This window comes from Thalassophryne amazonica, chromosome 5, assembly GCF_902500255.1.
Source record: "Thalassophryne amazonica chromosome 5, fThaAma1.1, whole genome shotgun sequence".
Taxonomy (NCBI): Eukaryota; Metazoa; Chordata; class Actinopteri; order Batrachoidiformes; family Batrachoididae; genus Thalassophryne; species Thalassophryne amazonica.
The window spans coordinates 57,113,492-57,141,406 of record NC_047107.1 but is presented as its reverse complement, the minus strand read 5'-3'; the positions used below and the strand labels follow the sequence as shown (position 1 = coordinate 57,141,406).

At 41.9% G+C, this 27,915-nt stretch overlaps 1 protein-coding gene across 1 annotated transcript in view; it reads left to right on the top strand.

The window, feature by feature from the left end:
- The window catches only part of smtnb (smoothelin b), a 212,568-nt gene that overhangs the window by 138,910 nt on the left and 45,743 nt on the right, over positions 1-27,915 (top strand). The window contains 4 exon segments of the mRNA XM_034170347.1: positions 2,509-3,218; positions 9,336-9,387; positions 12,573-13,172; positions 26,321-26,394. Coding sequence (XP_034026238.1) covers positions 2,509-3,218; positions 9,336-9,387; positions 12,573-13,172; positions 26,321-26,394 — 1,436 coding nt within the window.

Below are 27,915 nucleotides of genomic sequence, written 5' to 3'. Positions count from 1 at the left end.
GTGGTCCCGCATTCTCTCTTTTGGCTTCTCTCTACTGGTTCTCAGTTCATTTAAAGCTTTAAACTGATTGGCACTCTCCTACCTCTTTGATCTTTGGTTTCTGGATATTCGACTGGCCTACTTTTGTCCTTGCCTTACACGTCGGCAAAGCTATGATAGTGTATTGTTTTCAGTGGTGTGTGTGTGTGTGTGTGTGTGTGTGTGTGTGTGTGTGTGTGTGTGTGTGTGTGTGTGTGTGTGTGTGTGTGTGTGTGTGTGTGTGTGTGTGTGTGTGTGTGTGTGTGTGTGTGTGTGTGTGTGTGTCTGTGGTCAAGATAACATAAAAACAGCTGGACGGGTTTGTTTCAAATTTGGTAGGAATACAACCCCTGGCAAAAATTATGGAATCACCGGCCTCGGAGGACGTTCATTCAGTTGTTTAATTTTGTAGAAAAAAAGCAGATCACAGACATGACACAAAACTAAAGTCATTTCAAATGGCAACTTTCTGGCTTTAAGAAACACTATAAGAAATCAGGAAAAAAATTGTGGCAGTCAGTAACGGTTACTTTTTTAGACCAAGCAGAGGGAAAAAAATATGGAATCACTCAATTCTGAGGAAAAAATTATGGAATCATGAAAAACAAAAGAACGCTCCAACACATCACTAGTATTTTGTTGCACCACCTTTGGCTTTTATAACAGCTTGCAGTCTCTGAGACATGAACTTGAATGAGTGACAAACAGTACTCTTCATCAATCTGACTCCAACTTTCTCTGACTGCTGTTGCCAGATCAGCTTTGCAGGTTGGAGCCTTGTCATGGACCATTTTCTTCAACTTCCACCAAAGATTTTCAATTGGATTAAGATCCGGACTATTTGCAGGCCATGACATTGACCCTATGTGTCTTTTTGCAAGGAATGTTTTCACAGTTTTCGCTCTATGGCAAAATGCATTATCATCTTGAAAAATGATTTCATCATCCACAAACATATCTTCAATTGATGGGATAAGAAAAGTGTCCAAAATAACAATGTAAACTTGTGCATTTATTGATGATGTAATAATGACAGCCATCTCCCCAGTGCCTTTACCTGACATGCAGCCCCATATCATCAATGACTGTGGAAATTTACATGTTCTCTTCAGGCAGTCATCTTTATAAATCTCATTGGAACGGCACCAAACAAAAGTTCCAGCATCATCACCTTGCCCAATGCAGATTCGAGATTCATCACTGAATATGACTTTCATCCAGTCAGCCACAGTCCACGATTGCGTTTCCTTAGCCCAGTGTAACCTTGTTTTTTTCTGTTTAGGTGTTAATGATGGCTTTCGTTTAGCTTTTCTGTATGTAAATCCCATTTCCTTTAGGCGGTTTCTTACAGTTCGGTCACAGACATTGACTCCAGTTTCCTCCCATTCGTTCCTCATTTGTTTTGTTGTGCATTTTCGATTTTTGAGACATATTGCTTTAAGTTTTCTGTCTTGACGCTTTGATGTCTTCCTTGGCCTACCAGTATGTTTGCCTTTAACAACCTTCCCATGTTGTTTGTATTTGGTCCAGAGTTTAGACACAGCTGACTGTGAACAACCAACATCTTTTGCAACATTGCATGATGATTTACCCTCTTTTAAGAGTTTGATAATCCTCTCCTTTGTTTCAATTGACATCTCTCGTGTTGGAGCCATGATTCATGTCAGTCCACTTGGTGCAACAGCTCTCCAAGGTGTGATCACTCCTTTTTAGATGCAGACTAACAAGCAGATCTGATTTGATGCAGGTGTTAGTTTTGGGGATGAAAATTTACAGGGTGATTCCATAATTTATTCCTCAGAATTGAGTGAGTCCATATTTTTTTTCCCTCTGCTTGGTCTAAAAAAGTAACCGTTACTGACTGCCACAATTTTTTTTCCTGATTTCTTATAGTGTTTCTTAAAGCCAGAAAGTTGCCATTTGAAATGACTTTAGTTTTGTGTCATGTCTGTGATCTGCTTTTTTTCTACAAAATTAAACAACTGAATGAACATCCTCCGAGGCCGGTGATTCCATAATTATTGCCAGGGGTTGTATTACTTGGATAGATATCTAGAGGTGATTGATTTGGGGCTAATTTATACAAAGGTCAAGAAAAACATGATGTGAAAATCACCTTTTTTGTATAGCTCAACAACCAAGAAGCCTAGATGGATCAAAATTGATAGGAATATTACTTGGATAGATATCGACAGTATAGGTGACTAGATTTTGGAGACGTTTGGACAAGGTCAAGGAAAACGTGGTCCTGAAACACCTTCTTTTGTTTATAACCCTGGATGGAGGAGCTAAAGCGTACACAATATTTGTGATTCATTGGAATGCAAAAACCGCGGCGGGTATACATTAGCTCTCTGAGGTCTGTCATAAGTATGCATATAAAGCCAGCTGACTTGACATGAAAATATATGACAAGAAGCAGAATAATTAGTGCCAGTCAGATAAGTCAGAACAGCGCACACTCATTTTTTGCTTTATTTTCTCTTTCAGACTCCAACGCAGGCATGGTGTTGGTTCTTGACTCCCTGGTGAAGGATGAAGGTTCTGCACCTCCACTGATTCAGTCTCAGCGTGAAGCTGTGATGACAGAGGCTGATCTTGCCCTGTCTCATCTTCAGATGTCTGACTCCACACCTTCTGACCTCAATGTGACCTCTGTGCTTTCCAGGTCCAATCTGGAGTCAGGGGCCTCAGAGAAAAGTCTAGGCCCTGCCTTCCGAGCTAGAGTGGACTCTGGAGCTTCAGATAAGAGCCAGATTTCCTCCCTTTGCTCTGAGGCATCAGAGCAAAGTAACAGCTCCCAGTCCTCCAACAGGCAGAGACTGGGCTCAGATGTCTCTGATTCTGGTGCTGATCCAAGACCTAGTTTGTACTCTGGAACTGAAGACAGTGCTGAGATGTGTTCTAGAAAACGAACGGACTCGGAAACATCCGACAAGAGTGTGAGTATGTCCTCTGAGGAGAGGGCCCCGGTGGAGGAAGTAGAAGTGGCCACAAGTAGCTCTTGTTACAGCACTGACTCTGAAAGCGAGAACAGAAGTCAAAGCCAAGATATGCTTCAGGCCCGGTCTAGCCAGGAGCTCTCTACCGGGGATGCTGACCATGAGCAGCCTGATGGAGCTGTTTTATCTCTTCGAGATCCAGAAAACAACCTGTTCAACGGTGGCAGCGGAGGCAAATGTGATTCCCAGACAGAGAAGGTAAAGTTAATATTACATGAGTTCATGTTAGTTTTTGGTCTAGTCAACATCTTGTCACTGTCACAACAGTGGAGTATTTAACACAAATGCACCACTAGAGTGGGGTGTTGAGCTACAAAGCACCAATCGAATGTGCAGGATTGTGTCTGAGCTCGTTTTCTGAAGTCTGACAAGAAATCCTGGCACTTCATTCCTTCAGTGACACCCAGGTCATATTGGCATCCATAAACACGCAACGTTGAGCCCCTTTTAGGGCTTGTTTAAATCTGGTTTCTTGGCTACACAAACAAACTGTGCACCTGAGTGATGCGGCAGCAGCTCTGCTTCACCTCAGTGCTGCCTCGGCCTCACCTGCTGTCACACATGTCTAGACATTGTTACTGTCCAGAGTTTCTGCCTCTCCTCGCACCAGATGTCTCACAACTAAAGCGCACAGAGAGCTGCTGTCTGTGAAGAGCATTTTTTTTGTCATGTTGGAAGCTCAAATCGCTGTGATGCCATAGTGTCGCTTTTCCAAATGTGTTTACCCAAGACAGGTTGTGGATGTCTTTTTAAGTTCTCTGCAGTATGCGCTGATGCTCAGTCTCTTGGGAGTAATGTTTTTTTTTTTTTCATTTTATTTCATTTTAAACAAACAACAAACACAGTTGCTCAGACAGAACAAGTGGGACTTCAGCAATACAGTGTAAACAGAATGTACTATGTCCAATGACAAACCATCTAATAAACCATCTAATAATGAGAGGATAAACCTTTCATGATAAGAGAGGCCAAGTCTGGACCAATAAATTTTAAGTATGGGATCCAGGTAGAATAAAATGTATCTGAAGAACCACTGAGCATGCACGAAATATATTCACTCGGGATGCATTCTAAGATTAAATTGTGCCATGACTTCTTTGTGGGAGCAAAGTCCTTGATCCAGAAATGTAAAATGTTCTTTCTTGCAATAAGAGTCAAAAGACCGAATAGTTGATTACCCTTGGAATTTATATGTGGATATGAGAGACCGAGCAGAAAATACTTGGGATCCAAGGGTATGGCTATTTTAAAAATAGAGAATAAGTCCTTAGCAACATCAAACCAATAATTTTGTATCTTCAAACAAGACCACATACAATGAAAATAATCACCAATTTTGGTCTTACATTTCCAACAAAGTGAAGAGAAGGATGAATCCATCCTATTTTTCAAAAGAGGTGTAACGTATCCGATGCAAGATTCTAAATTGAATCGACTTGGTTCGATTACAGATGGAAATTCCAGCAGCCTTTTTCCATATTTCACACCAGAGTTCAGGATCTATCAAAATGCCCATATCCCTTTCCCATGCCATTTTTACCAAAACTGAAGTAGAGGGAATAGTGAAAAGTATAGCTTTGTAAAATACAGAGATAGATTTTTTACCACCATGAAGAAGTATTGCATTCTCAACAGTAGACATCTCATTATTTAATAGTGGTGTGTGATAAAATGTCTAACTTGCAAGTATCTGAAAAAATCTGATCTGTGTAGTCCAAATTTTAGCTGAGCTTGATTAAAAGACAATAAGCATTGATTCTCAAAAAGGTCCCCTAGTTTTGTGATGCCTTTCTCAATCCAAAATTTGAAACCCAGATCCCTACAGCCTGGTAAAAAGTCAGGATTATCCAAAATTGGAGTGAAAGGAGAGGTACGCTCATGGCTACCCTCTATTTTGCTGACCATTTTCCAAGCTTTAACAATATTTAATGAAATGGGATTAGTACATATATTTCTGATAAAAAGGAGATTCCAGAGAGGACAACTACACTGAGAAGATTCAACATCAATCCATACTGAGGTGGGAATATTCTTAAACCAATGTGTAATTGCACACAAGTGCACTGCTAACTGATAATGTCTAAAGTTAGGCATATCAAGACCCCCATCTGAACATGGTTTTTGGAGTTTAGACATTTTAAATCTAGGTTTTCTTTTACTCCAGATAAAAGAGCTCAGCCAGCCTTCAAGCGATTTAATTACCTTTTTCATTAATAATAGAGGTATCATCTGCATAGGGTAAAGTAACCTGGGTAAAATATACATTTTAATAAGGGAAATCCTGCCAAGCCAAGATAAGGGTAGAGGAGCCCACCTATCTAAATCTGCTTTTATGGCATCCAGGAGACATGGGTAATTAGCTTTATATAACAAATCAAATAATGGTGTTATAGTTATACCCAGGTAAACAAATCCAGACGGTGACCAGCGGAAAGGAAAATGACAAGACAGTTGTTGAACTGATGATAAAGATCCAAGAGGCATGGCTTCTGACTTAGAAAAGTTAATTTTATAACCTGAAAACTCACTAAACAAAGCTATGGTGTCAGTTAGATTCAAAATAGAAAGCTGAGGATTAGACATAAAAATCAGCACATCATCTGCGTAGAGTGAGATTTTGTGTTCCCTGTCACTCACAGAGATGCCTGATATTAATTTATTCTGTCTGATTGCTTGTGCTAATGGCTCAATGGCCAGATTGAAAAGCAGAGGACTTAAAGGATCGCCCTGCCTGTTTCCTCGGAAAAGAGGAAAACTATTAGATTTTAAACCATTTGTAATGACGGCTGCAGATGGGGAATTATACAGAATCTGAATCCAACGAAGAAAATTATTACCCAAGCCAAACCTAGTGAGGACAAAAAATAAATATGACCATTCTACACCATCAAATGCTTTTTCAGCATCTAAAGAAATCACTAAAGCTGGGTCAGTAGAGCCTCTGAATAGCTGAATGATATTAAGTAGACGTCTCATATTATCACAGGAGTGACGTCCTATAATAAAGCCAGTCTGATCTTCACAAACAACATCAGGAAGCACCTGTTCCAAACGTAATGCCAACATTTTAGAAAGTAGTTTTAAATCTGAATTAAGTAAAGAAATGGGTCTATAGGAAGTACATTTTTCAGGGTCTTTACCCTTCTTAAGAATAAGAGAGATGTTTGCCTCTCTTAAAGAAGGAGGAAGGATACCTGTTATGAATGAATGGTCCAACATGGCTAATAAGGGGTTTATAATAGTATCAGCAAATGTTTTATAATAGTCATAACCATATCCATCTGGCCCTGGGGCTTTCCCTGGCGGCATAGATTTCAGTGCTGCAAGAGCCTCCTCTCTTGTAATTGGGGCATTCAGACTCTGTTTCTGGGCCTCAGTAATCTGTGGAAGTGTAATATCCAAAAAAAAAGAATGCATGAGATCTAACGCATTGTGAAGTTGCTCAGACAGATACAAATTTGAATAAAAAGAAGCAAATTCTGCATTAATAGATTTTGTATCTAAATACCTAGACCCATCTAAACCACTGACAGAGACAATAATCTGAGCTGCTGATCGCTTTTTAACAAGACTTGCAAGGTATTTACCAGGTTTATCTCCAGATTCATAGAGCTTTTGCTTCGCACGTTTCAGAGAGTATTCTGCTTTTTCAATTAACAGAGTATTCAGTGCAGCCCTTGAGGCTAAAATTTCTTGTAATAGGTCAGGGCTAGGAGAAGATATATGTCTCTTCTCCATATCAGTCAATCTACATTTGAGGTGGTTAATATGTTCATTTCTTTGTTGCTTCCTGGATGCCATAAATGAAAAAATGAGTCCCCTACAGTAGGCCTTACAGGTCTCCCAAAGAATTGAGGGGTTTTCAGTAGACTTGGAATTAATGTCCAAGAAAATCTTTAATTCGGAAGTTAGATAAGAAATAAAACCGTCATCTTTCAGAAAAAAAGAGGGAAATCTCAAAAATTTGGACATGGGAAAGTTATTGGCGATATTGTAAGTCATAAATACAGGAGCATGATCAGAAAGTATAATATTTCCGATAGAGCATGCCACAACTCGACCAATATTTACAGAAGGAACAAAAAAAGTAGTCAAGTCTAGAATAACTTTTATGAGGGGAAGAGAAGAATGTAAACTCCAAGTCTGTAGGATGTAAGCATCTCCAAACATCAGAGTAACCCATATTTTGACTTAAAGAGAAAAGCATCTTGGCCTGTTTGGACAGAGACAACTCATTCGCTGGGAGCCTATCAATGTAGGGATCGAGAATGCAATTAAAATCACCAGCAGTTATTAAATGATCAGATGTCAGAGTTACAAAGTCTAAAAAAACTTTTGAAAGAAAGTCAGGTGAATATCCAGGAGGACAATATAAATTTAAAAGTGAAATACTCTGGCCAAAAAGTGTCCCTGTGACCCTTACAAAGCGTCCTAAATTATCTTTTATACAATCTGAAGCAGTGAAAGGTAATTTTTTGCTGACTAAAATAGCAGCCCCTTTAGAGTAAGAAGAATAAGAAGTAGCAAAAATCTGACCAACCCAGCTTTTACAAAATATAGCTGTATCCTTATTTTCAAGAAATGCAATAGAGATATCCTCCCTCCTTAGAAAAGAGTAAACCGCTGCTCTCTTGGCAGATTTCTGTAAGCCCCTCACATTCCAAGAACAAAATTTTACATTTACTGTATGTTTGACTTGGTCATAAATGAAAAATAAAAAGCACCAATATTGACATAACACACATGTCAAAAATAGGAAGATAAAAAATGTCAAATACTAAATGAACCAAATGAAAAATGTCCCACAACTGAGCAACAATCAAATAACGAGAACAAACACAGATGAACCATAGAACAAAAACAATAAACAAACAAGAAATAGTGGGGTCTTTCCCTAAAATAATAGGGATAACACTACCATAACTTACCATTAATCTCAAGCAGAATATAGCATTGTTTACAAATGTAGCTAGCTACGTCACATGGCTTAAGCAGTGGAATGTAGACAATCACTATATAGAACCTAAACACAGACTATACGGCACATAAATACTTTTATCCGTCAGTCAGAGAGTTTAGGAATGCAACAACCTCCTCCGGGGACGTACATTTCTTCTTTGTGTTGTTATGAGAGACTTGTAACATGGCTGGAAAGTACATACCGTAGGATATTCCTCGCTCTCGTAGCTTACGTTTGACCACATCAAATGCCTTTCGCTTCTTCACGATGGATGCAGAGAAATCATTATAGAAGAAAAGACGAGACCCGTTGAAAACAAGAGCGCCGCGCTGGCTTGCCCTGCGCGCTGCCTCCATCACTCGTTGTTTATCTTGAAATATGTGGAAGCGTAACAGCAACGATCGGGGACGGTTTCCAGCTGGTGGGTCTGGCCCAGGTGCCCGGTGAGCTCTCTCCAGCTGAATCCGTCCTGTATCTGTTGGTATATTGAGAAACTGGGGTAGCCAGGACTCCAGGAAATTAACCGGTTGACTCGTCTCAGTGCCTTCAGCCAAACCAATCAGTCTAATATTCAGACGTGTGCTGTAGTTTTCGGCCATATCTGCCTTCTCAGACAAAACACAGACTTACCTCTCCAAAGCTCCAATCCTCGCTTCATATGTCAACACCGTATCTTCAGAGGCTAATATCCTAGCCTCCGCCTCATCAAGCCGTGTGTTTGCGGCTTTAATATCTTCAGAATGCTGACGAACAGTTTCCGACAATGGACCAAGCTTATCGTCAATTACTTTAGTTATGTTTGCAGTCATAATCTCAAAGGCCTTGGCCATGGCAGGATCAGCTGTGCTAGCATCGGAGTGAGAAGGCCCTTCGCCATGTTGAGTCATCCCGCGAGGGCGCATTGTTTGCATCTTTTGCCCTCCTAGGTTTCCCCATATCGTCAAAAGATTGTGGCCAAAATGTTTCCAAGGACATAACCCGTGTTATCCAGAAAAAACCGGGAGGTAGTTGAACGGATTGTCAGGATATTAGAAGAAATGTAGCCATGTGGCAGGGAGCCTCTACCGAAATGCTGCTTTCACCTCGCCGCCATCACGTGACCCCTCTTGGGAGTAATGTTAACACTCCGGGGCCTGTCACGGCCCCACGGCCAGAAAACAACAGCTGTTTCACACCAAACACAAATGTTACATAATAAAAACATACGTGTACTCTTTATTTAGGCTTGATTCTATATGTGTATGTGTCACCGCAGTCTAATTACTCAGACTTTAGCTGCTGTTAGTATAATGTAAATCCACACCTATTGTACATGTAACCACATTTTACCAAATGACTGTTTCTTCCTTTCTTAGATAACAGCTACTCCTGATCAACCCCTCACTCATGACAAGATCAACAATGCTGGTAAGCAACGGTTTCAGCTTCTCTAAGTGATAGATTTGCTGTAGTTTATATACAGTGAGGAAAATTAAGTATTTGAACACCCTGCAATTTTGCAAGTTCTCCCACTTAGAAATCATGGAGGGGTCTGAAATTTTCATCTTAGGTGCATGTCCACTGTGAGAGACATAATCTAAAAAAAAAAAAAAAAATCCGGAAATCACAATGTATGATTTTTTTAATAATTTATTTGTATGTTACCGCTGCAAATAAGTATTTGAACACCTGTGAAAATCTGTGTTAATATTTGGTACAGTAGCCTTTGTTTGCAATTACAGAGGTCACATGTTTCATGTAGTTTTTCACCAGGTTTGCACACACTGCAGCAGGGATTTTGGTCCACTCCTCCATACAGATCTTCTCCAAATCTTTCAGGTTTGGAGTTTCAGCTCCCTCCAAAGATTTTCTATTGAGTTCAGATCTGGAGACTAGCCAGGCCACTCCAGGACCTTAAAATGATTCTTACGGAGCCCCTCCTTAGTTGCCCTGGCTGTGTGTTTGGGGTCATTGTCATGCTGGAAGACCCAGCCATGACCCATCTTCAATGCTCTTACTGAGAGAAGGAGGTTGTTTGCCAAAATCTCGCAATACATGACCCCATCCATCCTCCCTTCAATACAGTGCAGTCGTCCTGTCCCCTTTGCAGGAGAGCACCCCCAGAGTATGATGTTTCCACCCCCATGCTTCACGGTTGGGATGGTTTTCTTGGGGTTGTTCTCATCCTCAAAACATGGTAAGTGGAGTTGATTCCAAAAAGCTCTATTCTGGTCTCATCTGACCACATGACCTTCTCCCATGCCTCCTCTGGATCATCCAGATGGTCACTGGTGAACTTCAAACGGGCCTGGACATGTGCTGGCTTGAGCAGGGGGACCTTGCTGCCCTGCAGGATTTTAAACCATGACAGCATCATGTGTTACTAATGTAATCTTTGTGACTGTGGTCCCAGCTCTCTTCAGGTCATTGACCAGGTCCTCCTGTGTAGTTCTGAGCTTTTTCAGAATAATCCTTACCCCACAGAGTGAGATCTTGCATGGAATCCCAGACCGAGGGAGATTGACAGTCATCTTGTGTTTCTTCCATTTTCTAATAAATAATCATAACAGTTGTTGTCTTCTACCAAGCTGCTTGGCTGTTGTCCTGTAGTCCATCCCAGCCTTGTGCAGGTCTACAGTTTTGTCCCTGGCATCCTTAGACAGCTCTTTGGTCTTGGCTATGGTGGACAGGTTGGAGTGTAATTGATTGAGTGTGTGAACAGGTGTCTTTTATACAGGTAACAAGTTCAAACAGGTGCAATTAATACAGGTAAAGAGTGAAGAATAAGAGGGCTTCTTAAAGAAAAATTAACAGGTCTGTGTGAGCCAGAATTCTTGCTGATTGATAGGTGTTCAAATATTTATTTGCAGCAGTAACATACAAATAAATTATTAAAAAAATCATACATTGTGATTTCCGGATTTTTTTTAGATTATGTCTCTCACAGTGGACATGCACCTAAAAGGAAAATTTCAGACCCCTCCATGATTTCTAAGTGGGAGAACTTGCAAAATTGCAGGGTGTTCAAATACTTACTTTCCTCACTGTAATTTGTTGTCTGTTGCAGTGGAAGTTGGCAACATGTGACCATATCCTACCAGATGGTTCAATATGAAGAGTGATATTTTTTTTTTTTTTGTCCTGTCTATCCCTCTTGATACAGCATGTCTGTGGTTGTTTGTGTAATTTCAAGACAGTGCTGGCGGGGGCACATTTTCATTCTTGGAACCAAATTAACCAGTTGCTCAGAAAATGCTTCAGAAAACGATTCACTGGTTTGACACATTAAACACCAGTGATAAAACAGCTGCTATGACTAAAACAATAAAAGAAAGTGATTGGTTTGAAATGCTTAAAACGCAAAATGAAACAACTGTTGCTTAAAATTAATGACTGAAAACAGTCATTAATTTTAAGCAACAGTTGTTTCTGTTGAACTCAGAATGGTTCACTGTTTTGAAATTCTTGAGACAGTAAATAAAGTTGCTTCAGAAGATGGTTGAGTGGCTATAAATAATACACCACTCAATTCAGAAAATGTTTCACTGTTTCAAAATGTTGAAGACACTAAACAGAACAATTGTTTTTGTAGATGAACGATTTGAAACTGAAAATGATTCACTGTACAGAAATGCTCAAGACACCAAATTAAACAAGTGCTTTACGGAATACTTCAGTGTTTTGGAATATTTACAGCATTAAATCATTTCTGTAAAGCTTCAGAAAATTGTGTGTCTTGAACAGCTTAAAATACTGCACTGGTCTTGTTATTGTAAAGCGCTTTGAGCATCTGATGAAGATGGAAAAGAGCTATATAAATGCAGTCCATTTACCATTTATGTGATGTCTAGTGGGCAGCAGGATTTGTTTTCGGTTCAGAAAATTACTCACTGTATCAAAACACTTGAAAAACTGCATAACACACTTGCTTCAGAAAATGATCTCCATTTTAAAGCATTTTGTAACACTACAGTGCTGAAGGAAACAGCTTTTTCAGAAAAGGACTTAGTGTTTGCTTGAAGTATTGATGGTGATATTTTGTGGGCAGTCCCCCCCACCCCACCCCCCATTAATTCATGGGTAATCCCCTGGTCACAGGTCCAGTGTTAGAGTATGAGGCCTGTCACAAAATAACGTTAGATAAGCCACTCCCACTTTGTGTATCAGATGGTTGCTTGTGGCCTCTACTCTTCATTATAAACTGTAAGCTTCCTCTCAGAGCAGCAGTTCTCTTTTTGTTGTTAGGATAACCTCAGTGAATATTTGTCTCCTGTAATCACGAGTGTTTTTCCATTTTAAGTCACTGTGCCAAAGGATGAGTGTGTGCAATTTATCTTAAAGTATTAAGCATCACAGAATGTAAAAGTCCATGTCTGGAAGAAACATGTCGTCAAGATCCAAAGAATCGGAGCCGAAAGCAGATGAGAGGAGTTAAGTCAGGCAAAATAAAGGGGCTGGAACAAAAGCTTAGAGCGAACAGAGAAGAGGAATGGGATTTGTGCGATACTTGTGAGTTGGTGTGATACTCTGAGATCAGCTGTGTGTCTGCTGTGTGCTTGAGGTTTAATATTTGTTTGAAAGGTCAACTCCTCTCCTGTACTATGTCTTCACAGCACCTGAGACGAATGGAGTAATGTTGGAGCAGTTTAGACACACCAAGTTTGTACCTGACAGGATGTGCATGTTCACAGAGCCGAGCCAGAACCAAGACGTCCCACCTCTGAAGAAAGGTTCCCTTAGAAACGGGACCACGTCTAGCACCGGTGGCTGGGCAAACCTTGCAAAGCCTGCTGAGCTGTTTGCACACACTGCAGCATCCCTCAGCATCTCTGCAGATGATCCAGCCAGGCCACGTGCCAACTCCACATCAGGAGGTGCATCCCAGAGTCAGGCCACACTTCAGCCGAGAGGTGTGGCCAATAGCACTCTGCCTTCAAGCAGCCAATCCCAGAACTCCATGGGTAGGTCCACGCATCCAGCTGAAAAGGACACGCACATCTTTAGTAACTCAAAGGAAGAGAGGACTCCAGGGACAGCAGCCGGACAGCAGGTCACCCAGGGAGAGGCAGACCCGGACATGAAGACCTTCCTCACTATCGAGATCAAGGATGGACGCACCACCTCCTCCTCCACGTCCTCCTCCAGGGGCAACATGGTACCCATCACCACCATGACCCCACACATCAGCACCAACACTCAGGGACAGCGAGCAGGTAGGAGCAGCAAACTTACACCAGCACCTGAGAGTCCAGTGGAGGAATGTAGGAGTGCGTCAGATACATGATTTTGTGCTTTGACTCAGAGTTGGATTGACGGCTTGATGCTAGTTTGTTTTTGTAGTTTTGTGTGAAGATGACACATTATACAGAGCTGCAGAATTGGTGTTTGTGTGAATATCTGCCCATGTTTCTTTGCTGCCATTAAATCTCAAATCGTGCTGGAATCTCCTCGGTGTGAGAGGCAGCGGCACAAAGGGGACTCGGTTGGTCTCACGTGGGATAACAGAGAAGGGTTTTTGTCAGAACCAGCGAGGCCATGCAAAGCACGTGGGTAAGATGTCGGGGGTCGAGTGTGAAACAGAATAGCTGTTTGTTATGGAGTTGTTGCGGCGTGGAGGTCAGCAGTGGACAGCGGAGAGTACATCAGGACAACGGAAACAACAGCTGGCTGTGTCACTGCCAGGCTGTCTTACTGTCTGAGCCTGATGGAACAAGCTGGCTATCATTAGGTGTCATGTAACTTTTCATTTGTCTGCTTGGACAGGTTTGTGTCTGAACAGATGTTTAAAGCAGGCACAGAGTGTCTGCTTCATATTGTGTATATAGTGTAAGTGTGACTTCCTCCGATTGAGTGTATTTTGTTACACATTATTTCCATGTTGGATGCTGGCGTTTAGTGTTAAAATGAAGTATAGTTGCGCATCTTTAATTATTCTGTTAAGTCATGTCGCAAGTAAAAATTCAAAAAGGGCTGAGTCATCATGTCAGATGTAGAGATATCACCCTGTCTGTCTGCGAATCTTGTAATCTTAACTCCTCCTAAACCGGTATATATTTCAGTGAACCTTCACACAGTGGTAGTACACCATATGAAGATGTGCATGAAGGAAAATAATTCAGTTTTGATATCTTCAAGGGGAAATGCATGGATTGTTGTTGTTTTTTTTTAATACATCCTGTACATGTATAGAGGATGACCACTTTGTTCATTTCTGCTGTTTCATCAGAAAAGATTTGGCATCACTGATATACAGTGGATCCGGAAAGTATTCACAGCGCTTCACTTTTTCCAAATTTTGTGTTACAGCCTTATTCCAAGATGGAGTAAATTCTTTTTTTTTTTAACCTTCAAATTCTACTCACAACACCCCATAATGACATGAAAAAGTTTTTTTTTTTTGCTAATTTATTAAAAATAAAACAAAACTAAGAAATCACATGTACATAAGTATTCACAGCATTTGCTCAATACTTTGTTGATGCACCTTTGGTAGCAATTACAGCCTCAAGTCTTCTTGAATTTGATGCCACAGTCTTTGGGCAGTTTTGCCCATTCCTCTTTGCAGCACCACTGAAACTCCATCGGGTTGGACGAGGAGTGTCGGTGCACAGACATTTTCAGATCTCTCCAGAGATGTTCAATCAGATTCAGGTCTGGGCTCTGGCTGGACCACTCAAGGACATTCAAAGAGATGTCCTGAAGCCACTCCTTTGATATCTTGGCTGTGTGCTTAGGGTCATTGTCCTGCTGAAAGATGAACCGTCCCCCACTCTGAGGTCAAGAGGGCTCTGGAGCAGGTTTTCATCTAGGATGTCTCTGTACATTGCTGCATTCATCAATCCCTCAATCCTGACTAGTCTCCCAGTTCCTGCTGCTGAAAAACATCCCCACAGCATGATGCTGCCAACACCAGGATGGTGCCTGGTTTCCTTCAAACATGACGCCTGGCATTCAGGTCAAAGAGTTCAATCTTTGTCTCATCAGACTAGAGAATTTTGTTTCTCATGGTCTGTGAGTCCTTCAAGTGCCTTTTGGAAAAATCTAGGTGAGCTGCCATGTGCCTTTTACTAAGAAGTGGCTTCTGACTGGCCATTCTACTATACAGGCCTGATTCGTGGATTGCTGGAGAGATGGTTGTCTTTCTGGAAGGTTCTCCTCTCTCCACAGAGGAATGCTGGAGCTCTGACAGAGTGACCATCAGGTTCTTGATCACCTCCCTGACTAAGGCCCTTCTCCCCTGATTGCTCAGTTTAGAGGGGCGGTTAGCTCTAAGCAGAGTCCTGGTGGATGCAGACTTCTTCCATTTACAAATGATGGAGTCCACTGTGCTCATTGGGACCTTCAAAGCAGCAGATTTTTTTTGTACCCTCTCTTCTTTAACCTCATGCTTGGTTTGTGGTCTGACATGCGCTGTCAACTCTGTGGGACCTAGACAGGTGTGTGCCTTTCCAAATCATGTCCAATCAACTGAATTTATCCCAGGTGGACTCCAGTTAAGCTGTAGAAACATCTCAAGGATGATCAGTGGAAACAAGATGCACCTGAGCTCAATTTTGAGCTTCATGGCAAAGGCTGTGAATACTTATGTACATGTGATTTCCTAGGTTTTTTAAATTTTTAATACATTTGCAAAAATCTAAAAAAAAAAAAAACCTTTTCTCACATGGTCATTATGGGGTGTTGTGTATAGAAGTTGAGGGAAAAAATTGTTTAATCCATTTTGGAATAAGGCTGCAACATAAAATGTTGAAAGAGTGAAGCGCTGTGAATACTTTCTGGATGGATGCACTATATTACATATTTATACAGTTAGAATGGCATAGCAGGGAGTGTCATTTTGTGACCTTGCTCAACATATCTCTAGTTTAATTTTAGTGATACAACAATTAAATCATTACCCAAACAGTAATTAACAGTTTAATCAACCATAAAACTAATATTATTATTACACTCAACAAAAATATAAACGCAACACTTTTGGTTTTGCTCCCATTTTGTATGAGATGAACTCAAAGATCTAAACATTTTTCCACATACACAATATCACCATTTCCCTCAAATGTTGTTCACAAACCAGGCTAAATCTGTGATAGTGAGCACTTCTCCTTTGCTGAGATAATCCATCCCACCTCACAGGTGTGCCATATCAAGATGCTGATTAGACACCATGATTAGTGCACAGGTGTGCCTTAGACTGGCCACAATAAAATGCCACTCTGAAAGGTGCAGTTTTGTTTTATTGGGGGGGATACCAGTCAGTATCTGGTGTGACCACCATTTGCCTCATGCAGTGCAACACATCTCCTTCACATAGAGTTGATCAGGTTGTCAATTGTGGCCTGTGGAATGTTGGTCCACTCCTCTTCAATGGCTGTGCGAAGTTGCTAGATATTAGCAGGAACTGGTACACGCTGTCGTATATGCCGGTCCAGAGCATCCCAAACATGCTCAATAGGTGACATGTCCGGTGAGTATGCCGGCCATGCAAGAACTGGGACATTTTCAGCTTCCAAGAATTGTGTACAGATCCTTGCAACATGGGGCCGTGCATTATCCTGCTGCAACATGAGGTGATGTTCTTGGATGTATGGCACAACAATGGGCCTCAGGATCTCGTCATGGTATCTCTGTGCATTCAAAATGCCATCAATAAAATGCACCTGTGTTCTTCGTCCATAACAGACGCCTGCCCATACCATAACCCCACCGCCACCATGGGCCACTCGATCCACAACGTTGACATCAGAAAACCGCTCACCCACATGATGCCACACACGCTGTCTGCTATCTGCCCTGGACAGTGTGAACCGGGATTCATCCGTAAAGAGATCACCTCTCCAACGTGCCAAACACCAGCGAATGTGAGCATTTGCCCACTCAAGTCGGTTACGACGACGAACTGGAGTCAGGTCGAGACCCCGATGAGGACGACGAGCATGCAGATGAGCTTCCCTGAGACGGTTTCTGACAGTTTGTGCAGAAATTCTTTGCTTATGCAAACCGATTGTTTCAGCAGCTGTCCGAGTGGCTGGTCTCAGACGATCTTGGAGGTGAACATGCTGGATGTGGAGGTCCTGGGCTGGTGTGGTTACACGTGGTCTGCGGTTGTGAGGCTGGTTGGATGTACTGCCAAATTCTCTGAAACGCCTTTGGAGACGGCTTATGGTAGAGAAATGAACATTCAATACACGAGCAACAGCTCTGGTTGACATTCCTGCTGTCAGCATGCCAATTGCACGCTCCCTCAAATCTTGCGACATCTGTGGCATTGTGCTGTGTGATAAGACTGCACCTTTCAGAGTGGCCTTTTATTGTGGGCAGTCTAAGGCACACCTGTGCACTAATCATAGTGTCTAATCAGCATCTTGATATGGCACACCTGTGAGGTGGGATGGATTATCTCAGCAAAGGAGAAGTGCTCACTATCACAGATTTAGACTGGTTTGTGAACAATATTTGAGGGAAATGGTGATATTGTGTATGTGGAAAAAGTTTTAGATCTTTGAATTCATCTCATACAAAATGGGAGCAAAACCAAAAGTGTTGGGTTTATATTTTTGTTGAGTGTATTTTCAGCCTTATACGTAACTGACAGTTGTGCACAGTCCATCTGGTTGCTGAGTGTGTGTCAATTTCATAACAAATAGGTGCAAAAATACATTTTCTAAAAATAGTTAATGTTTCTGAAAATATATAAGTAGTGAATATCATGTCACTATGCACAGCTAAACACCAGCTGTCTGGTAGATTTAAAAAAACAACACAATTACAGACAATGTGGCTACATTATTTGCATTGAGCTAATGAAATTGTCTTTTTTCTACACATTTCTCTATTGGTGCATCTGAAATAATGTAAGGGTCATCTTTTTTGACAATTAATGTAAATACAGTGATATGTGGCAGGTTTATTTTTGGAGCACATTTTCAGACCCAGAGCCAGTTCAAACTGCTTTATGCTTCACGTGAAGGTACGTTCAAACGACAGTTAAGAAATAACATTTAAAAAGAAAAGAGTACAAAATGTTAATTCAGTGCAGAAATAACTTAAATGGATTTAAAACAATACAGCAGATCAAATGCGGGAAAAGTCCTATAGAATAAATATGTAAAAATATTATTACTAAATTTATCATTTAGTTACTAAATTGTTTATGTATACATAAATCTTTGAGAACTGCAGTCGTGTTTGTTTCTATATTTTGTACTCAATATGGGAGCTGAGTTTCTGTCCAATCTATGAAAAACATGATGTTCCAGCAAAGTGACTGAACTTTGTTCCTTTTCAAAAGCACCTCTGCTACAGCTTCTGTAGAATTCTGACCAAGCAAAACTCCTTAGGTTTCAGCTCTTCTGAGCAACCAGGATCTCCAACCCAAACACTTTATTGAAGTCTCGTGTTGGACCTGTGTGGCTACAGCACCCCTACCCCACAACCCGGGATGCATTCTGGCAGCTCTGCTGGTCTCCTTCATGAGGCTCGTGTGGATTTTTTCAGCTCAATTTCCGTTAATGGTTTAGTGCTCCTTATTTGGGAAGCTGCCTGTCTCTCACTGAGTGAACACAGGCTGAAAAATCACACCATAAGTGTCTCACATGCACAGTGTGCTGCACTGGTATGCATCAAATCTGAATTCATGATGTAACTTTTATGGAAATTTTAGTTTGTGCCAAAGTGGAGCACTGAGGGGATGACTGCAGCTCACAAGGACGTGCATGTGTGGAACCTTTAAAGAAAATAAGATGGATCAAGTTAAATGTTGCACTGGCTGCATTCTCTCACTTCTCTGGTAGTAGATATGAGTACTTTTTATGATACCTATATAAGTGACTAATGGCTGTACTGTATGTTAGATCAAACACACACTGAACCGTGCACATGAATATGAACAAAAAGGGCCTCATTTATAAATAGTGCACATGACGTGTCAACCGTGCACATGAACTTTTCCCAGCAAAATGTATCAAGAAGTACTTATACTTGAAAACGTGCATAAAGGTACATAAACCTCTAACCGTGTTATAGATGCAGTACCTGAAAAGTTGCTGCTGAAGTACCGTCCACCACATTGGCTTGATTAATAAACATAAGAAGTAAATACTTTATATCCATAGTCCAGTCGATCATTCATCTTTCGTTCATTTTCTGCCGCTTATCTGGATCCGGGTCACTGTGACAGTTGATTAAACAGCTCATCCAGCACTTCCCTGTCCTTTGCCAAGTTCTGTAACTCTTCCGAGGCGTTCCCAAGCCATCTGGGAAATATAATCCCTGCAGCCTGTCTTGAGTCTTCCCCAGGGCCTCCTCCCAGTTGGACATGCCTGGAACACCTCTCTAGGTAGACAACCAGGGGACATCCTCACCAGATGCCCGAATCACCTCAGTGGCTTCTTTCGATGTGAAGAAGCAGGAATTCTACTCAGAGTCCCTCCTGGATAGCCAGGTTTCTCACCCTGTCCAGGAGTGTAAGCCCAGATACCCAGTACAGGAGTCTAATTTCTGCCACTTGTATCTGTGACATTCAGTTGGTCATTACACAAAGTTCACAGCAATAGGTGAGGAAAGGAGTGTAAATCAACTGGTAAATTGAGTCTGGCCTTCTGGCTCGTAAAACATCAGGAGGAGATTAAATACCTTGGAGTCTTGTGGGAGTAAGTTTGAGCATGACATCAATGACATCTAGTCGTGTCGTGTGTTCCAAAATTTTGGATACATGCACTGACAATGCACTGTTTCTTAACAGTGCTATACACACACACACACAAACACATGCGTGTGAGTATTTCAGTAATCACATCAATAAGGAAATGACTGGAATGTTTATTTATTTTTTGACTGGTACTTTTTGAATTTCATCAGAATCAAAAATACTTTATTAATCCCAATGGGAAGTTAGTTGTACATGGTGCAGGCTGGTGTCGCAGACCGAATGGTCCCCCTAAAAATTGGTCCCCCCTGATGAAGCGTTCACCGATTACCACCTTGTTTCTGCTTAAAACTGCACTCCAGTCATCATCTGTCTCAGCCACAGATATCTGAAGCTTTAGTACAACAATCATTTCCACATAACTTCAGCATTATTTCATCATAAAAGGCAGAGGAAGCGATCAGAGCGCCATGGCTAAACGAGCTGCTAGCTGATGTGTTCACTGCTCGTCGGACATTTCAAAGCATCACGGAATTTTGCCTCATTTCTGCTTAAAACTGACTTTAGAATGATTTAAGAGGGTTTACCTTTATCATCTGATGGTTAATAATCCCATTAATCATTTGATTGCTTTGGGTGACGAGACTCCGTCTCAGACATGCTGCTGTGGTCTGCAATGACGCATGAGCAGATGCAAAAAGTGGACCGATTTTTAGGGGTGGACCAGTCTGCGACACCGGCACCCATGGGTGTTATAGGTTATGACGATATTTACTGATAATTATAAACAGTACTATACTGGACAGAAGTAAACCACTACCACTTGGGTATACGAGGTCTATTAGAAAAGTATCCGACCTTATTATTTTTTTCAAAAACCATATGGATTTGAATCACGTGTGATTACATCAGACATGCTTGAACCCTCGTGGGCATGTGAGAGTTTTTTCACGCCTGTCGGTTACGTCATTCGCCTGTGGGCAGTCTTTGAGTGAGGAGTGGCCCACCCTCTCGTCGATTTTTTTCATTGTTTAGGAATGGCTCAGAGACTGCTGCTTTGTTTGATCAAAATTTTTTCAAAACTGTAAGGCACAACTGAGTGGACACCATTCGATAAATTCAGCTGATTTTCGGTAAAAATTTTAACGGCTGATGAGAGATTTTGGTCTGGTAGTGTCGCCGTAAGGACGGCCCACAGCGCCTGACGGCGATCTGCGCTTCGAGGCGGCAGCGTCTCGCCGTTTGAAGTTGAAAACTTCCACATTTCAGGCTCTGTTGACCCAGTAAGTCGTCAGAGAACAGAGAACTTTCAGAAGAAGTCGGCATGAGGAGTTTATTCGGACATTCCATTGTTAACGGACATTTTGTAATGAAAGAACGTGCGGGCAGAGTCGCATGTCGGGCCGGACCCGACCGCGGGGGGTCGCGACAGGAAAAACACCTCCGTTGGAAACCTTAACGGGCAAGTTGGAACATGCCCGAGCTGTTAAACAATTTCTCAGTTACTCACTTGTTGAAAGCCATCAAAAGCCGCCTGAATTTTACAAATGGTTTTCAACACGGAGGTGTTTTTCCTGTCGCGGCGCACACAGATTTGCCGAGTCGTCACGGAAACGACTCGGCGAATTTGCGCGCACGTCTTTCATTAAAAAATGTCCTTAAACAGTGGAATGTCCGCATAAAGTCCTCATGCCGGACTCTTCTGAATCTTCTCTGTTCTCTCACAACGTCCTGGGTGAATTAAGCCTTAAATTAGGATGTTTTCAGGTCAAAACAGGCTGACGACGGCGCCTGGAAGCGCTGCACGACGTCCCGCTCCGTGGGAAGTCCTTACACCGACAGAAACACCCCATAATCTCTCATCAGCCGTTAAACTTTTCACCGAAAACCAGCTTAATTTCTCGAATAGTGTCCACTCGGATATTCCTCACAGGTCCAGAAAAACGTTTGATAAAGTAACGCGCGCCGTCTCGAGCAGCGTGTAAAACAAAGGAATTCAGCCGAGAGGGCGGGACCACATCTCACTCAAGGCCTGCCCACAGGGAAATGACGTCACCGACGCGTGAAAAAACTCACGCATGTGCACGAGGGTTCAAGCATGATTGGTGTAATCGCACGTCATTCAAATCCATATAGTTAAAAAAAAAATAAAAGGGTCGGTTTATTATCTAATACACCTCGTATATACACACACACACACATGTAGACAGTGATTCACCAGTCTCCATCTCACTAGATCCCAGAGGGAACCAATCAATTCTTGAATCACAATTCAGATGTTCTGAATGGATTTGCAAAAGTCAATCGTCGATTTTCTAAATGTTATTTGTGTGATGGGACTGTGAGTACTGGCCATGAACATGCTCTTTTCATGTTCCTTATGTAAACTTGAATTTCTGATTTTATTGGAGTAATTTTTTGATCCAGATATGTCCTTTTCATTTCGGTACATTTTCCACACTGCTTCATTACAAGGTGCAGCAGCTGCAGGTGCTGCACTCACAAAAAAAAACAACAAAAAAAAACCCTAGTTTATTATGCAAGTATGAGATGCAGTATAATCCAAAAATACACTATATTAATCTGAACAAATTATATGAACAAATTAATTTTCCACATTATTTATAGTCAGTCCCCACAGCCATTAAATACAGAAAATACAGTGTATCACAAATTACATCACAGCTGCCTGTTTTACACACTTTGGCCATCAGGTGGTATCATGTGCACATGAAGCCTCGAGAAATAAACCATTTTGTGAACCAATTTCTTGGAAAGCTTCAATGCTTCATGAAGCTTTATTTCACCGTCACGACTTCAAAGCAGTTTCGTGACGGAGTGCTGGTTTACGCGTCAGTGGAAAATCTTCAGCCTCCGTCGGCACGTTCAAGGCTCAGCTAAGCGCTCGCTGATAGTCTGATTCATACAGAGCCAAGAAACAATCAAACAGCTTATCTGCTGAATATCACGGCTGTCATCAAATCGTCTTCGCACCGTGAGGGAGCGCACGTGCGCGCAGTTGGTCCTACTGAAAGGACCATACTGAAATACGAAATAGGCAAAATGGAGGGAAATGGGGGACTGATCATCACTAAATGGGGGGGGGAATGAAACGAAATGGAGCAGAGTGAATTAGAATGACTCCAAATAATTACTTTTGTTTAGCTTCTGTTGTATGTGAGATGCGCTCAGCACATGTAGGGGCAGCTGCGCCACCTGGCGTTCGAGAGATGAAACTTCAATTAATCAATAGGTCAGTCTGCGCCATTTCGCTACGTTTAACCCCCGTTTCGTTATTACAAGTCCCCATTTCGCTCATTGGCTTAAAAATAATTAAATAAAAGTAATTAATTGAATCATATTTAGAGTCAGTCTGCCCCATTTCGTGATTATTAAGCTCCTTTTCGCCGCTGCTGAAGTTAAAAAGGAAAACGCGCATGCACAAGATGAGAACAGATGACGTGTGGCAGGATTTCTGCAGTTTAAAATGTCAGCAAATCAGCAGTGCACCAGCGCACGTTCCTCTTTTTAATTATTCGTCGCAGCACCGCCAGTGTGCACGCGTCCACATGCATCGCGATGAGGTGCACAGACGCGATCACAATCAAAAACATGGAGTCAGTCACGTACTCCACGTGAGGTGACCCCCTGAGCCACATGGGTGAGAATATGGCTGAGGTGTTAAACAATGTATCTGAAGTAAATTTATTGTGGATCATTACAAATGCTTTGCTTTCCAAAATACCAAGTCGTCACACAGTGAGGAAAAAAAATCGTGCAGAGAGAGAAGATGCATCGATAATCATTTTATAGTCCATTCTCAGTCCTCTAAATCATAATCAGATTGAATCGTGAGGTGCCTGCATGTTCTCACCCCAATGACCAGTATGGGACTTTGATTACATGATCAATATTTTGATGAGGTACACATTTAACACAAAGCTTCAGTGTGTCATCATTTCACCCTCACATACTCAGCCAAATAAGTGCTCTGATTATTATGTAATCAGAACAAAACAAAAAGCATTCATTAGTCATCATATTGAGAGAGTGTGTAATCCCTGTCTATAATGTATCCAGGTGCGATCCAATATGCCCCATTGAGTTTTCACACTGCTCATATCAAAAGAGTGATGAAAAGCCTTTTTCAAAGCTACACATGTCCTGATTATAGTAAAATTGAGATAACAGTGAGTGGGCAGCTCTTTGAAGATAATTGGATTATTGTGTACTCTAACCTCTGAGCAGTTTAGGTTTGTATAAAGTGCTGTGAAATCATTGGTAACTTTACAGTTGAGCCATGGAGTCTGCGGGCAGCACTACACAACACATCGGCCAGATGTTTGAGTATCTGAGAAACCAACAGTGTTCACCTGGTCTAACAAGGGACCAGAAGAAATATTTCAGAAACAAGGCAAACAGTTTTTCAGTGAAGGAAGCTCTTCTCTACTACAAACACAGAGGTAAGGTTTACATGTAATATAACCTTGTGCCCCTTGCAGCCAGTCTGCTCTGTGTGCGTCTGATCGTGTCAGCTCTCAGAAGCTAAGATCTTGATCGGTCCCGATTAGCACTTGGATGGTAGACATCTTAGGAAGACCAGGAGGTGTGTGTGTTTCTTAGTGCTGGAGTTGTGTCAGGAAGGGCATCTGGTGTACAAAACGAGGGCGACCGAGAGATAATCAACAACAACCGTGTACCTCTTACCCAAAATGTCCTGATACAACAAATTCAGTACGTTTTCTATACAGCATTGATAAATGATTACTCAAGTTTTCTTAATGTGCCTGGGCTGCTGTAACACCTTCCTGTTTGGTTCAGATTTTTGGACCTTCCACCCCTGCGTCGATCACAGCAGTAATATAGATATGAAAGCTGCCACAGAGAACAGTCTGGACCAAAATTTGGTTTCTGTCTGGCTCAAACCACGGTCCAAATTGTTTATATTCTGAAATAATTTTTGTGGATTTCAGATGATTACAGGAAGTTCCGACAAGATAGGCTCATCATTGACCTTATCGGTGTCTCCAAGAACAGAATTATCACATTTTGCTGGATTATTTGTACTCTCCCATTTTCTGTTAGCAGTGACATAATTTTCACACAATGACATTGTTAATTTGACATGTTGGTACTCATCAAATGTATTGCGTATGAAGATGTAGCTCCTTGTTGTAGCTTTATTATGACAGCAATGAAGTGAACTGAGAATAAACTGCATACATTTTCCTGTACTGAGTCACACAATTCAACTTTTGGAATTGATACACCATGATGTCAGACATATGCCTGTCTACAAACCGCCACTTTAAGTTCAGGGAGCTGTGACTCAGGTGGGTGATGGCGACAGGACCTGCATATGTCAATGTAAACATCATTGATGTCTTCACATAATTACAAAACGGAAAGTCTGAACTTCTGGTGTGAAAATGTCCTTTGTTCAGTTCAACCCACAGCTGTGGGCTTGATTGAGCCAAATTTACAGTGGTATAATAAGCAGATAACTCAGTGGGTGAGGAATTGGACTACCAATGTATTGATCTTGGTTCGATTCTTGATCATGCTACTTGTCAGTGTCCTTGGACAAGACCCTTCATCTGCATTGTCCCAGTCATCTCAGCTGTAAATAGGTACATCTAGATTATCACCCGCTTCACATTACAGTATCCAGGGATAAGCACTGATGGGCCTCGTAGCCTGTGTTGAAAGAAGTAAGTCCTGAACAGGCCATGAAACCCATCGGTGCTTATCCCCACAGACTATAGTGTGGAGCATCCGATGGAGTTTTTCCTTGCTTATGGGGAAGTGATGGTCTAGTGGTTAAGCATTGGGCCAGCAATGCCCCAGCCTGACCAGAAAATCACTAAGGGCCCTTGGGCAAGGTCCTTAATTCGGTGTTTCACAGTTGTGAATCTTGCACCATCTCGCGGTCCGTGACTCACGTGAGAGGTCAGTTTTAGCAGAGTTCCAGTTCAGGGCACAATGTAAACAAATCTCGTGAAGTATGGACAACAAGACAACATCAGGGCATGGCAGAAGTCCATCAAAGGTGCTACACCTCCTCTAGATAACCTCCTCAACTTGGGAGAACGTATCATCATCATAATTGCCTGTGAACTTGCTAAATCAACGGAATCCACATCCTCGCTTTGCCATTGTACACGTGTTGTGAGACGGTGGAACTCTGCTGGCACCGCGGTGCATTCTGGGAAGTGCAGGGGGATGCCAGGGGGATTATGGGAAACACTGAAGTACCAAATGCCCAAGTTGCTCCTGGTGTGTATTGAGTGCCTTGCATGGCAACATTCTGACATCAGTGTGTGAGTGTGTTTGTGTGAATGGGTGAATAAGAGGCATAATTGTAAAGTGCTTTGAGCGTCTGATGCAGATGGAAAAAGCGCTGTATAAATGCAGTCCACCATTTACAAGACCATTTAGACCTTACCCTTGTTAAGTGCCTTGGCATGACTTGTGTCGTGATTTGACGGTATATAAATACATTGAATTAAATCAAATTGAAGCAGATGTGAGTCTACAAGTACCCATTTACAGCTTGATGGATTGGACAATGCAGATGAAGTGGACACAGACCTGTAACTTGAAGCAGCAACTTGGAATTGAACCCTGGTCTATATATTGATAGTCCATCCACAGAGCCAACTGCTCTGCAGTTAACTATTTTGTAACTCAAACCATCTTAAATCTGTGTTTCAGAATTGACCCTTGGCCTAAGAGCGACACCATTCAAGCTCTCCACATCAAGCATCTCGCCTGGATCCTTGTTCAAGGTACGGTCTTGCTTCTTTTTAACGGTGAGACTCCACAGAATCTCTGTCAGCGCTTGTCAGGCGTTTCAGTTCTCTCAAACTTCCAGTTAAAAATGGATGTTTTGTTTGCATCTGCCAGTTTCCAGTAGACTCATTTGATTGCCACAGCATGTTTGCAACAAAGGTCCATGTTGGCAAGTGAGGCAGGGACGGTGAGAGACAGAGTGAGAAAAAAAATCGGTGTTTATCAAACATGGACATGGGCAGCCAGTTACATCTGTCCTTGTAGGGTATGTGAGTGAGGGAGCCAGAGAGGGAGTTTCTCCGGGCATTCCTTTTATTCTCTCTGCAGGCCGCTGAGATTTATCTGGGAAATGTTTACTGAGAGTACACCTGTTTGTCCTCATCCAGGCTGATTGCTGTCCCTCAGCTGCATGCACTCATGCTGTTCTGTTAAGGAGCTAAAACTCAACATTGTGTCTTTGCGTCTTCTTTGCGAGACATCTGAGATGCTGTTGTTAATGCTGGGTAATGACGAATGTTCTGTTTATTTCCATCTCGAGGTAACCTTTGAGGTTGAAAGAGCAGTGTACCTTCCTTTTGATACGTTGCCTAACCTCGGTCTTTATGAATGGAGAGTGGGGATTGAGAGGATGAGGAACGGGGATGTGGTGTCCCGTTTAGTCTTTTAACGGCTGCGTATTCCACCCCTGCGTCGATCATAGCAGTAATCTGGTTATAGGATTAGGGTGCGGTTAATTATGGCACAGAGGAGGCTCTGGGAGGCTGCAGGGTGGATTTAAGGTGTTGAAACCAGATGGTCTCCTTAGGTTCAGCCCCGCTTACGCACATGCTCTACACAGCGGAGGCAAATACAAGCTAAGACACCACAGGAACACAAAGTCTGCAGGAGATGAGGTTTTTACCCGACTGAGCCAAGTGTTGTGACATCACCATAACAGCATGCAGGTAACTACGGGATGTGTTAACGTGTGTATGTTAGCGCTAAAATGATGAGTCGACTCCCAGAAAACTAATGGTCTGCTATTATTCTTTTTTTTTTTTTGTAAAGCTGCAGTGTGTAGGACGAAACATTATGACGTGGCTACTCATGAATTTGATTCTATTGTTTGGTGACTGGGATTCATGCTCCCTTGCCTTCTCTTGTGGTGAGCAATATGAATGATCCTCCTTTTCACTAAAATAAGTTGTCACTCTTGTTAGCCTACACTAGCAACCGTTAGTGTTTAGGGGAGCACCTACTGATTCCTCTTCTCTTTTCTTCAGTGTTTTGATTGTGTTGCAAAATGAGATAGGCAGAGTAGACACATCCTTTCTGGGCTACTGTATCAACTTGGTGGTGCCATATGTTGGCCTCCATGGGGGGTCCTCTGTGATGTAGATAAAAAGGGCTCATTCTAACCTTATAAACATACCAATGAGTTGTTTTGGCTGATTTTACACTAATAAAAAGATGGTTATTAATGCTATTTTCTATTTCTCCGAATAAACCCCCCTAAATTCTACACACTGTAGCTTTTA